General features: G+C 44.3%; 1 protein-coding gene across 8 annotated transcripts in view; it reads right to left on the bottom strand.

Annotated features, from left to right (window-relative positions):
* LIN52 (lin-52 DREAM MuvB core complex component) overlaps positions 1–14544 on the bottom strand; it is a 60234-nt gene that overhangs the window by 35931 nt on the left and 9759 nt on the right. The window contains exon 6 of one of the 8 annotated variants that reach the window (XM_077819120.1): positions 5733–5914. The exons of 6 other annotated variants lie outside the window; for them this stretch is intronic. In XM_077819120.1, coding sequence (XP_077675246.1) covers positions 5904–5914 — 11 coding nt within the window. In that variant the 3' untranslated portion in view covers positions 5733–5903. Of the gene's footprint in view, positions 1–5732; positions 5915–12250; positions 12424–14544 lie in introns of those variants that run through there. One more of the 8 variants, XM_077819121.1, reaches the window with a different exon arrangement.

Raw genomic sequence — 14544 nt, 5'->3', positions numbered from 1 at the left:
ATTTAAAGACTACATTTCCCAGAATGCCTTTTAAAAGCTCTTCCATCAGGCACAAGCTTGCTCGTAAAAAAATCAAGCGTCTTCAGGGTGTGATTTTCCCCTGGAGAGGTGGAGGCCAAAGGAATTCCCATACTCAACATAGAAGAATATTCAATAGGATTTAAAACCATAAAGAAAGAGCCTGTCGTTGATTCAGGGTATCAGTATGGGACTATTCCAACTCTCCTTGAAGTCAACAGGAATATTTCCATTGACTTCAAGGTGGGCTATAAGAACCATGAAAAAGAGATTATAAGGATGAGTCAGGCCTGAACACTGGAAATTAATTTCATTCTTTTCCCCTCCCTGAACATGGCTCCAGGCTGGTTTCCCTTTCCACCTTGGTCAGCCCTGGTGAAAGGCCCAAATTCTTCAAGAAAAAAAGTGAACAGCAAAAGAGAACAAAAGCCAGAGGAAAGAGAGAAAGTATTAATGGTTCGATTTACATGAAGAGGAAGAGGGTCTGTTGGAATCAGCCATTTCCAGCTGAAGCTCTTTTCCGGTTCTACTCATGTCAGGCTTCTCTTTGTTAAACGTTCCAGGACAGAGAAACCAAAACATAAAAGCTGTGATGAGGCAGAGTAATACCTCTGCATTACAGAGAAAACATGGCAATGAACATTACCTCACAGCAAACTTATAAAACCTAGAACATAATTCCTGCGGCAAATCTACCCCACCCAACCACACGCTTCACCTATGTCTAAATGCTCATCTTGATTTGTGATACTCTCTGAAAGAGCTGATTGGATGTATCCTTAGTATACGCAATTCTCACTTCATCTCTTGCAAGCAGCTCTACTCGAAAATCCGCCCAGTTCACTTTTTAAAATTAGGAACCCCACTATCCTGCTCTGTCCATCTACATACAAAATAGACAAAGGAACACTGGAATTGCCTAAGCACTTGAAAGGTCTCAAGGAGTTCAAATTCTACAAGGCACCCCAGTAGTAATACTCACATCTCATTCTCATGGTATGCCAGGGCTTGAAAAAGTTCCAACAACTATTAGCTGGAGAGCTAAATCTGCTAGCCAGAAGCAGATATGACTGATGAAAGTAAGGTCACTAGTGAGGTTCAGGAGCCAATGCTCTGCTGAACAATCCAGTTCTCATCCCTCCTCCTTCAAATCAGCTAGGATTTTTACCAGGACCCCTAAGATATGGCTTGATTAGTGGATGTCTGACAATTTTGAAGCTCCAGTCCCCCCTAACAAGCAGAATAGAGAAGGTACTTTGTGTTTTATCCCCATTCCAATGCCTTCTGGCTGCTGCAAAGGGGTGGGGTAGGAGGGACTCCCTTTCACTATCCCTCTCCCAGCCTCCTTTTTTGGTCCTTCTCTTCTGTGAATAATGCTAGTATCTCTCTACAGCTGCTCGTAGCTTTCTCAAGTAGCTGCAAGATTAAATGGATTCTCTGCAGTATCACTTCTACCCACAGGGCTCTGAACAGCAGCCCTGAAACTCACTAGATATTCATCATTTCACGCTGCAGAGGCTCAGCAAACCTAGGAACTGAGTAGCAAAGGCACTGGAGCTGTCTATCTGTAGTCTCAGGAATTTAACATTACAGCAGGTTTCAGAGTAACAGCCGTGTTAGTCTGTATTCGCAAAAAGAAAAGGAGTACTTGTGGCACCTTAGAGACTAACCAATTTATTTGAGCATGAGCTTTCGTGAGCTACAGCTCACTTCATCGGATGCATACTGTGGAAACTGCAGAAGACATTATATACACAGAGACCATGAAACAATACCTCCTCCCACCCCACTCTCCTGCTGGTAATACCTTATCTAAAGTGATCATCAAGTTGGGCCACGACGTTCTGGTTAAACTTGGATTTATGCTGGAAATGGCCCACCTTGATTATCATACACATTTTAAAGAGAGTGGCCACTTTGGATGGGCTATTACCAGCAGGAGAGTGCGTTTGTGTGTGTGTGGGGGGGGGGGGGGCGGAGGGTGAGAAAACCTGGATTTGTGCTGGAAAGCTCACGAAAGCTCATGCTCAAATAAATTGGTTAGTCTCTAAGGTGCCACAAGTACTCCTTTTCTTTTTGCGAACATTACAGCAGTTACACTCAGTTCACACGTGGCCGGTTCTTCACAACAATGACTAGACTTCTTTTTAATGATAGCTTCAATTCTGCAGACACTAATGGTGCTTCAAATTGTAACAAGAAATAGAACGAGCAAAAATGGAATAAGGCAGTGGCAATCAGTGAATGAACCTGGTACAAAAATGTGTTTCAAGATAACCATGGGCCCTTGCATAAAGCTGACAAAGTGTATGAACTTTGACTCTGCATCAAGCGAACGTGCACTGGAAGAAATAATCTGAACTACTCACACACACTGCTGGCTTCTCATGTAACTGTAACCACGCAGGGCGTGTTGGGGGTGGAGGGGAAGGAGGGGTCATTGTGAGCACCTCAATGAAAACCTCTCTTCAACACGCAGCGGAGGACAAAAAACCCAAACAAACAAAAGTGTGAGCATATATAAAGATTGGGACAGAAGGTACTGAAAACACTATACCACTAGAGCAGGGGTAGGCAACCTATGGCATGTGTGCCGAAGGCGGCACACAAGCTGATTTTCAGTGACACTCACACACCCCGGGTCCTGGCCACTGGTCTGGGGGGCTCTGCATTTTTTTTCTTACTTTAATTTTAAATGAAGCTTCTTAAACATTTTAAAAACCTTATTTACTTTACATACAACAATAGTTTAGTTATATATTATAGACTTACAGAAAGAAACCTTCTAAAAACGTTAAAATGCATTACTGGCACGTGAAACCTTAAATTAGAGTGAATAAATGAAGACTCGGCACACAGCTTCTGAAAGGTTGCTGACCCCTGCACTACAGAGTACATCCTCCCCCAGAATTTCGTGTTCAGATCTAGTCAGCCCATCTCAAAAAGAGTGTAAAAGAAACAGAAGGAGGTTTAGCAATAGGTAACAAAAAGGATTGGAGGCCTAGAGAGACTTTCATACCAAAGAGAGACTAAGGCCAGGTTTACACTACAAACTTACATCAGTATAACTATGAAAAATCCACACCCGAGTGATGTAGTTATACCGACCTAACCCCCAGCGTAGACTGTGCTATGTCGACAGGAGAGCTTCTCCCAATGACATAAAATCTACCTCTGCGAGAGGTGGTAGCTAACTACACTGAGGAGAAGCTCTCCCATCGGCATAGTAGCATCTTCACTAACGTCTGCAGTGGTGCAGCAGCACTGGTGTCACCGTACCACTGCAACTTCTTAAGTGTAGAACTGCCCCAAGACGACTAGGGAGTCTTTAGTTTAGAGAGGAGATGAAGAAAGGTATGTAAAATAACGAGTGGTGCAGATAAGTCCGACTGGATGCTCCCTACCCTCTCTCATAATACAAGACCATGGGGACAGTCAGTGAACTGAAACTTAAACTCGATAAAAGGAAATAAAACACTTGTGTTAACTATATAAAACATGATATCTGCAGAACTCACAGCCACATGATACTGAGACAAAGCGCTTAGTTGGATTCAAAGAAGGCTTATACGCAGATAACAACAACAACATCCACACTACCTCAGACAGAATGAAAAAACACAAGGTTATATAAACCGTGATGCTTACTGGCATAAGACAAACAATAACAGACAGGGTTGGAAATAAACTTCCCCTAGGGGCAAGTTATTCCACAATTGTGCACCATGGGCTTCTTTGAATTACTAAGACATTTGGTACTATCCACTGTCAGAGGCAAGAAACTGGACTAGATAAAACACTGGTCCAAGTCCACGGGAAGTTATCGTTTCCCAACACCAGTCTAGCTGAGACACAAAGGCTGTTCATTTAACATTACATACAGGTTTAAACAGCCAACAAAATGCAACGGCACCACTGACCAGCTGACTCTGCACTACAGGGCTCAGGGATCCCCTGATGTTTAGGAATCCAGTTGAAATATTTCAGTAGTGTCAAGTACAATCCACAGGCACAAGGGATAAGCATTATGTAAACACAAGGCCAGGGCAGGAAAGGAAACATACATAGAGCCCTGCGAGTATACACAATTTATATCCGCATCTGATCCACAAACACAGTCCACAGATGCAGGGCTCTAAACATACATACAGGTAAAAAATGATAAACTTAGATAGACAGACAGAGCACATATAGATAGGAAGCAAGGATGCATACAAGCGCTAGACAGGGGCAGAAATACACGGCACAGGCCCCACCACAACCGTATCAGAGCAGAATGCCAAAAGTCTCACAGGGACCTGTTACTCGTTCGCAAAAATCTTTATTTCCATGTGGGGAAAACACAGAAACTGTAGTTATGGAAGTCAAGCAATTAAAAAACGTTTCTAAGGCATTCATGGGACTGCACCAGCCACAAGTGCCTGACAGCTATAAGCACTATGCCAGTCCCTGGGGAGCCATCACACTTCAATTACTATCACTAACATTAGTCATTATCAGGCTGGCTTCTGTCCCCAGGGAAGACAGCTTGTGATGACAATACCCAGCCTCTCCTTGTAAAACAATTCATTAGGCAAAATGGAACAGCTGGGGCAGGCACGTGGTGGTTCACAGAGTGCCTGCCCCAGTGGGACTTCTGGCCCCGATTTCCCTTTCGGGGAGGGGGCAGCCACCACCCTCATGACAGCTGTAGAGCCCTCGGGGGACACTTCAGGTTTAATCAGCGCTCGTTACTCTCAAGAGAGGCACTTGCATTGCAAACTTAAACTAATGGCATTCGAGCTTTCAGCAGGTTACACCAGTCATCAGATAAGAGGCTTTAGGGCATTTTTATCTTGTTCCAACGCTCAGGAGTTAATGAGCCAGTTAGAGATACTGTCACAGAGACTTTCTCCAGCCACATTATGGAAACAGGGCCTTCAGGGCTGTGCTTACTGCAGATGCAAGGTGAGGCAACATGTGTGTTATTGCTCCTGCAAGACCTCATGCTCAGAACAAGTGGAACCACCACCAGTAAACAGAGGCAGGTTCTGCTAGAGGCAAACCACTAAGTCCTTCCATACAGCATTGGGCGTGCATCACAAGATCCATTGTAGAAAAAGTGGCAAGATAACGCTCCGGTACCTGCCCCCACGGTCGGCTCAGTCCCCACACCAGGGGAGCACAGCACTGCTGACTCAAAGAAAGCAGAGAAGGAGGCTGGACTGAAGCCAGGATTGTCAGAGCATACAGAGCAATGCCACCATCTCCGAGTTAAATAAGTGGTCAAACGTGCCACTGAACAGCTATTTAAATCTCTGTAAAATGGGAAAATGAATATTTGTTTTCTACCAAAGCCCATTCCACCCCATGAGCATAAATTTACTCTCTTAGGCCATGTGGTCTGTGAAGAAGCCTTATCTCCAATCCTTGGTAAAAGCATTTAATAGCTTCTTCAATTTCTCACAAATCGACAATCAGACCCATTCCATCACTAAATCCCCATTCCACTGTGTGTTCTAGTTGCAGAGGTACCCCAGAACAGACTTAAAATTACTCCTTCACGGCGACAGGTATCAGGAGCAGAGAGGAGACACCAATGACCAGTACACAGGATAGAATATTTACTGATGATATCTAGTTCTTGTACAGTGCTTTTCATTGATCTCAAAACACTATACAAAGGAGGTCAATATCATTATCCTCATTTTACAGATGGGGAATAGAGTCACAGGGAGTGGAAGTGACTTGCCCAAAGTTATTCAGCAAACCAGCAGCAAAGCCAGGAATTGAACCTCATGTCTCCTGAGTCCCAGTCTAATGCCCTATCCAGTAGACACACTGCCCTCCTGCAAGCAGGTCCAGCTAGCCATATTGTGAGGGAAGGTTTCAGAGTAGCAGCCATGTTAGTCTGTATCTGCAAAAAAAAAAAAAAAAAAAAAAAAAAAGGGAGTACTTGTGGCACCTTAGAGACTAACAAATTTATCTGAGCATAAGCTTTCGTGAGCTACAGCTCACTTCATCGGATGCATGCATCTCTAAGGGGCCACAAGTACTCCTTTTCTTATTGTGAGAGAAGAAACTCTCCTCCCTCCTGGCCCTCCTGGCAAGAACCAAGACCTGAAGGAAAATGTAATTTAGGGAAATCACTATACAGGTAATCCTGCTGTGATCAACACAGGTAAAGTCTTGGTTAAATGCCAGAGGCAGGGGAGAGAAGCTGGAGGAAACTAGGGACACTGGGAGCATGGACCAGACACAAGGGCCCAAGAGCCCCTGTCAGAGCAGTCTTCCAATTTTTGACAGTCATTCAGTAACAAAGGCACCAGTTAACAGCTGGCTGAGCTTTTTCCCACACCCCCTTCCTTTTTCTGCCGCTAATATGTGAGTGGAGTAGGCCGAGTGACAGGAGGGCCCTTTGAGGATACAACGTCAGAACATGGTACTTGAGATCATGTTCTCCTTCCCATGATATATATATGGTAAGTTACTAGGACCATCTTGTGGGACACAGCCCACGCCCACACTTGCAGGGCCTCCTGCCACAGAGACACATCTGAGGACCTCAGCTTGTCTACAAAGACCATGGTGGCCTGATTTTCCATTTGAACCAAGACCAGCTTTCGGGACCAACGTCTTTAAGAACCTTATTGTATTCAGGATCATCCTCATCTTCAGAGCATTTATTCCTGACTGCTGTTCACAAGAACTGAAGCTGCAAACAGATTAACCCTTCTCCAGCTTAATCCCAGTGCTATAGCTCAGGAGGCTGAGCCACAATACGATAGGTGACATCAATCTTTCCTCTAGACCAGTGGTCCCCAAACCAGGGCCTGCATCGGGGCATGGCTCAGGGTGGGGGTGCAGAGACAAGAATAAGGGGGCCAAGGCTGGGGCTGAAGCTGGGGGCAGGTCTGGGGCCAGGAGCAGGACCAGGACCAGAGCTGTGGCCAACACTGGGGGTAGGGCCGGGTGCAGAGCCATAGCCAGACCACAATCAGAGGCTGAGGGTGGGCCCAGGAGCCAGGGCTGGGCTGGAGCAGCGCTCAGAGCGGAGTGCAACTGGGTCGTGCTCCCTCCCTGCCCTATCAGGGCTGGCCTGAGCCCTGCCCCGAAAGTTCCTCTATGCCCCCTAGGAGGGTGTGCCCCAGAGTTTGGAGACCTCTGATCTAGACACTCCCACCTCCACCACCAAGCTCCAGCAGGGATTGTAGGACATGCTCTTTTTCTCAACTGACTTTAAGGCTGGGGCAATTGTAATGCAAGGTTTCTGCCATACTTTTACTGCCACCTAGTCCAAAATAGAGTGCTTGGGCAAGACAAGACAGTTGTTATTGGCTAAGGCACCTTTTAACTGTGGCCTTTATAGATTCCTGAACTGGTCTGAAAAATCAGCTGTCTTGGACAGCAGCTACAAAAACTGGGGAAATGTAGGATGTTTGCACAAAGATCATGAGTAGAGTATGCCCCTTATAACTAAGCTTTCAGTTAGTAAAGTTACTAACTAAGCATCATTCAGTGATAAAAATTATGCAAGGTACTTTTAAAACCACTGCTATCTCTGCCACCTGTTAGGCAACTGTGCATGCCATCATCTGATTTGTGCACACAATTGGCACACTCAGGTACTGGAATCAGATGGGCAAAGGTGTCTGATTTATTTGAAAAGCTGCCTTCTGTAGTGTCAGCATTAGGCTTCAGAATCAACAATCATTTAAAATGAACAGAAGAATTTAACATCTCTCCAGTCTGAGCTGTTGTTTCAGACTATCTAAGACAGTCCTACATCAGTGCACATTTAGAGGTTATTTACATAACCATAAGTCCTTATTTTTAAAAAATGAAAGCTTGCTTTCTGCAGAATCTGAATGTGTTGTGGCAATACAATAAATAAATCAAGTGGCCGGGATCTGGCCTGCTGGCTGCATTTACTACCGCATTTTTGAAGTTACTTTGAACTCTAAGAATACACCAATGTCAGAAAGAGAGACAGTTTTCATTTTGTTGAGAGAAAAAAGAAATCTTAACGTACCATGGCCAGAAAACTATCCCCAAACTACAAAAACTAACAAAAGGAGGTTCTGTGTATACAAGTGGCCACAACAGGCATCAAATAGAAAATAGCAGGGAAGAGAAATGACAGAAGTTTGAATGTTTGACACATTTACAAGTGTTTTAAAGATTGTTTCCTTTTTCCAAACATCAAGAGCGTGCACATCTCCTCCCACAGTCAGCAAAGAGCCATCAATGGCTGGTTTAGGATGCAGTATTAATACTCTCCATTGAGACTCACAACAGCATTTCCCCCAAAAGAGTGAGGTAGGGGAGGGGTTGGCCAGAGTTTTCTTGATGCTTTGAGAAACATTTATTCCACTCTTCATGAGGCAGAGGAAGAATACCCCCAAAACATCCATGCAACATTATGTACGGTAGTTTTGGAGGATACAGTGGTTACCCGGATACTGTATTTCCTTTGTGGTAAGAATGAACAATTTATGCATATGTGCAGTATCATATTTGATAACATTAGCAAACTGTATCCATTCTCTCCCCCATTTTTGCATTCAGGAACAGTGTGTGTTTTCTCTGTTTTCAGCACTTCCTGGGCAACTCAACCACTTGCTCAAAAAAAAAAACAAAAAACCAAACCCCCCCAAAAAATCCACCAAACCAAAAAAAAAATTAAAAAAAAAAATAGCAACCACGGTCCAGGCTCAATTTCCATCCCCACCATTGCAACCTAATCTCCTGGCAAGTTAATGCAAATCAAAGCGAACACTTCTCTGCCACTGGTAGCAAAGTGTGTTTCTTTCCCAAGAGAGGCCTGTAAAACAGGACAGTCACTGACAGCAGTACAATTACTGACACAGATACAGACTTTATGGACATGTTTATCTCTGCTGTAAATCCACACTCTCTCTCCACTCCGATTCATGAGTCATAAAGAAATTGCAGATAATGAAAAAGTTGGAGAAATTTACAGCATGTCGGAAACCTCAGACAGCCAGAAGAAATTAAAGAGCTGACTGAGGATAAATCACACAGGTACAATTAAAACTTCCCATACCGTCTTCACTTCCAAACTGGCACACAATCCAATGGAGATGATGAAAAGTTGAGGTCATGACTCCTCTGGCTGTAATAATTTTTTAACTAACTACATGTCAAAATTAGCCAATTCACAGATCATGTGTGAATGCCAATTTCAAGCTGGCACTCTGTCGTCTCACTCTTCCAGTGGGAACTATCCAAGAAGCAATCCTGTCTGTAAACCATCTTAACTATGACGAGCAGTAAATGAAAAGGTGATTTCCTCGTCCAAGAGCCCCTCTCACCGTACCACTGTGCATTAAAATAAGACAGCAGATCTATAGTATTGTGGGAGGGGAATGGAGAGAGAGAGAGATTGAGAATCGGAATGAAGGCCAAGGTTTCTTGTTTCAAACAGATACCATGGTTCTCAGTCATTATGGTGATGGCAGCCATATAAGCAAACGATAGATGACCTATGGTTCCTTTCACCTCTTTTCAACCATCCAAAGGTGATGTTTAGAATGATTGCACACACCAAAGTGAAAGCAAGCTTTATTAACCCAACACTCTCCCCAAGCGACCAACTGAACACATTAAAGTTCGTATCTGTAAGAGAAAATGTGACAAGAGCAGAATCCCTTTAATTGACAGGATAATAATTCCTGGATTACTGCATGTGATTTCAGATCAGCCATTTTTTAAACCACAGGTGAGCCATTCAAGATCGGATCCACTTTTAGGCAGAAAAAGTTTATCCTCTTATCTTTGCTAATTAAATCCCTGTCAAACTAACTGCATATTACAGAAATCAAATGTCTAAAGAGGGTAATTCTGTTGTCTAATAATACCACACCAGCTTCAATCATTATTGCATGCAATACAATCTTTTCTGCACAAAAAGTACTGTAAATTCAGTGTTAAATAATAAACAGAGTAAGGGAGAAAGAGGTTTCAGGCAAGGCTGAAATGAGATGAAGAGTGACGCCGCGAGGCAGACAGATGTAGGGAGGCAGAAAACAGGAGTTGCAAAGGAGAAGACTCTTGTTGAGAGTAATGATACTACGTAGAAACTCAGAGATGACACTTTCTTCACCCTAGCCTCCCACTGCACTGCCGTAGATCAACCCATTATGCAACAGTGACTATGAATAAACAGCATGTTCCAGCAGTAATCTTTCTATTCTGTAGATACTAAGTTCCTCCATGAACCCTCTCCCCCGACAAAGTTTATGGCATAGTTAGTACAGTCTAAATAGGAGGGTGAAGATATATGCATAATCACATTGGCCCAGAGATGTTGAGGCCACCAAGGTCTCCTTTGGGCAGGCAGAGGGGGTGAGAGTGACGGCACGAGTCAATGCCTCCAGCATATTGCCCTTCTCAACTCTAGTCACTACAGATTCACAATTACCTCTAATTCCACCCAAAACACATGGTCTTAAAAGAGGAATGGGAAGGAAGGGGGAAAAGGGAAGGGTGGGTCAAGGAGAGGGACATCTCAGTTTCCATCAGAGGCCCGACCAAATCTTTTCAAATTTCTTTGAGGTCCCTCTTCTTGGGAACGTTACCTGCTCTTTAGCTGCCAGGTCAGCCAACTTGCTGTGCTAAGCTTCCATCCCCAGAGGCCATCTGCTCTCCCATCTAAGCAATACAAATCATTTGGCTACAAGCCCTGCTCTAGAGAACCAAGCTCTCCATGCACTGAAGTGTTCCCAAGATGATAGGATACATCCCAAAAACAGTACTGGAAAGTAATTTTTAAGAGGTATCCATTCATATGAATCCTCTTGTCTACTCTTAACCAAAAGGACAGTACCCTGAGACAGCCCCAAAACATGTGAGCCAGTGTGGCTCTGGGAGACTCGGACCTCCAGAAGCTGTCTGTTTTGGCAAAGGCCTGTGCGTTATAACTTATGCAGGGGCCGGGGTGAACGAAATATAATCTTCTGCTGAATCAGCCTTCATTGTAGATCAATTGTAGAGTTGGGTTTTTTTTTTTTCAGGGCACTTCCCCACAAGCTAGGGCTCAAGGACGTACACAAATCTTTGTTCCAGGCCTGGTGGAGGCAATCTAAATTAGGGAGCGTCTTTTGGGCCAGGAAGTCGTAACAGGCTGTAGCTGGTCGGGTGAAACTATGGAACACTCTCCACTAGAATATGGATTCTCTGGGGCTCCCAATACAATAGGCCCAAAACGTCCTTCAATAAATGCTTAAACTGCAGGTAGCGTCATGCAGCTGAACCAGGTAGGTTGTATTGTTGTTGAAGTGCTTGGAATGGCAGAGACTAATCCTTTGAGATCAACTGAGACACCCAAATTTCCCCTTATCCATCCCTTCTCTCCCCATTAAGAGTTTATTGTCACTTTTCAACAAGGGGTTGCTCCAAAGTACAGCATAAATATGTGAGAAGAGATGGAATTTAAATTTTCTAGCTAAACTTGCCCAGGTTTGCCTGGTAGCTAATATTGTAGGGGATATTTTATGATCAAAACAGTGATAGGCTGAACCCAGTACTCCTGCCAACAGGAGTGGATGTACCAACTCTCATTCCAGCAGCAGTTGGGGAGGGGTCTGCTCTGTTGTGTTCTGGAGCCACAGGGCTAAGTACTTTGTATTTTTAAATTTTTGCTGTTCTTGGCACGGTGCATAGTACTTTATGGGCTTCAGGCAGGCAAAGGCAGATGCAAGACTACACAACTAATTTTCTAAGCAAATGGATGAATTACTATGAATCTTCCAATTCACTCTGTTCTCTCCTTATTTTATCTGGGTCTGCACACGGATGGGAGACAACACAGACACCATGGCCAGTGGATCTCCATGAATACCCAAAGTAAACAGAAAGACCTCCATGGAAGTCTACGCACGGCATAGACTATGGTGACTCAAAGTGACACTCTGAATCTGTAGACCCTAATGCAGTGCTAGAGGGCACTCTGCAGCACACAGTGATAGGAATGACTCTAGTGGGGGACACTCTTCCTTCTGGTTGAGTATTTATCCCAATGTCCCAACACAGTGTTAGGACTGCTATGGAGGGGCCACCTTTCAGTAAAGACAAAATCAATAGTTGCTGGCTCAATCTTTAACGCCTGACACATTAAGAATGGGCGTCCTTCTCTTCAATAAACTAGCACTGAGCTATTGACAGCAAATGTACTAATGCTGGGCTCTTACCACTCTCCGTGCTCCCAACACGTGATGCTGCCCCATAACACTAGCTTCTTCCCCTCTACAAGAATAAATCCTCTCCTGTAGCTCCCAGTACAGCAATTAAGTAGTCCCATTTCCGCAAGGAAGTAGCTTTTTTCAGGAGACAGCATGCTCTTCAGGACAGACTTCTCTGGACAAAGCTGTAGTCTTGGAATGTACTACCCTCCTTGGCAGCTTCCTGCAGAGAGGAAAAGGAGTGGGGGCTGGCAGCAAGTAGTTTTCACTAAAAGGGACAACTAGAGGAATAGACTCTTTGGAGGGAATACGAGATTCAGTGCAGGCAGGTAAGAGTCCCCTCTGTCCATCCCCTACCCTATCATCCCTGAAACTGACAGCACCCCCAAGTGAAACCCTGGAAGTCACAGCATCCCCATTTTACACACACCTGGAAACGTGTCCAACCCCTAAAGATTTGAGAACCTAAGACCCTTTTTGCAAGTGTTAACGGTGATGTCCCAGCGTCACTGCAGGTTAGGTAACATTCTGCTTCCCCAAATGTCCTTGTACTTTAAAGATATAGGATTCTTCACTTTGTCCTTCCCCGTTGTGTAGTAATGGACTAGGGGTATTAGATAGTAGTGGCATTTCCTAAGACCACTTGTGTCCAGTTTGATCAATGATCCAACTAGGCCAGTTATCACGTCTCCAACAAGAGGCTTCAGAGAAACATGTAAGATACATTAACAAAGTTATAAGGAAGAATTTTGCTCCTAATTCGAGGCAGCAGTTGCTTGTGCAGTCTTTTAAAGACCCTAGGAACACCTACAGAATTTCCCCATTAACCATACCAACGATCTTTTGAGTCTTGGCAAGTCTTGTCTTCAGTAATAGCATATGGTAGTGAGTTCCACAAGTTAATTAGGCGTGTAGAAAGTCAAGAATGGCTACACTTCAGCAGTAGGAGAAGGTATTGTTTGGATTCCTAATAGGCGGAGAAATCAGCAACATGGAACCCAAGTACAGTCTTAGTGCAACTTGTTTTATTTACACACACACACACACACACACACACACACGTATCAGTCATGGAAGAGAGATGGTCAAATGGGATCCAGGCAAACCCCTCCTTTCATGAATCTCCACTCAAAACCCAGTGCCTGGCTCCCAGGGAACAAACCTGCATTGAAAACTGACTCTAGTTACATTAACAAATAGAAACTCACTTGCTGCTTGTCACAGTTTTCCCGAACAATCTGAATCAGAAACCACCACCAGAGCATTCCTTCTGAGACTGAAGCTTTGCTGGCAAACTAAGAAAAAACTTTTTAAGACTTTGTGCAACAGCATTAACTGGTGATTCCTGCCATACCATTTAGTAATGTTTATTACCTGCCCTGCCAGGTAATTCATAGAAGCACTGGGTTGGACCTCAAAGATCATTTGAAAAAAAATAGGAAGGAAGGTAAATACTACATGAAGCTTCTCAACTTACTACCACAGAATATTTTGGATCTGTAAAGGTCTTTAGCAGTATTGTTGACTGTATTATAAAACATAAGCCCTAGGATGGAAGAATGAAAGTGTACATGAGGGAAGAAGACCCTTCAATCCTAGACCACCACTAGATAAAGTACAAGTTATGTTGGGTTTGTTTGTTTTTTTAAAGATCAGTCCCATCCTTGGATTTTATAAGCCAGTTGAGCAAAAAGATGTAACTCACCTCTTCCAAACTGTTCAGAGCACAGTACTAATTTCTTTTAATTATTTGTATTACATTAGCACTTAGAACAGAGGTGGGCAACCTTCAGCCTCTGAGCTCCATCCAGCCCTCCAGCCCTATCCAACCCTTCAGATCATTTTATTTAGCTTGCCCTCAGATGGGACTCTCAGTTCCAGAAAAAAATAAAGAATGATCCGGCTGGCTGAGGGGTGTAGTCTCTGAGTAAAGCTGCTGCTGCCTCATACAGTTCCACTTCACTCCATTTCCCCATCAACACAAGCTGTGGCTCCTCCCCCACAGCACCCAATTCCAGTTACTGTCTCCACATCGGCTGATTTTTTGGGAGCTGAGAGCCAATTAGGTTCTAGCCAAGCAGTGAGCAGGGGCAAGGCATACCTCAACCAATGGGCAGGAAGTTACCAGAGCTGGTGGCATGGGAAAGAGCTGGAGCCTGTGTCAAGGGGGAATGGGAGTCGGAGCCCATGTGCCAGGTCACACTGCCACTCATCAGCCTACCCACCTCATTCAAGGAAGGGATTTCACCCTATGCCACCCAGTTTTGATTACTGCCTTCCCATTGGCTCCCAGCTCCCACAGCCAAACTGATTGGCCCCTGGCCATGGGCAGTTCAGGATGCAT

Source organism: Eretmochelys imbricata, chromosome 6 (assembly GCF_965152235.1).
Source record: "Eretmochelys imbricata isolate rEreImb1 chromosome 6, rEreImb1.hap1, whole genome shotgun sequence".
Taxonomy (NCBI): Eukaryota; Metazoa; Chordata; order Testudines; family Cheloniidae; genus Eretmochelys; species Eretmochelys imbricata.
The sequence above is the reverse complement of the archived record's forward strand: the minus strand, read 5'-3'. Positions and strand labels throughout refer to the sequence as shown.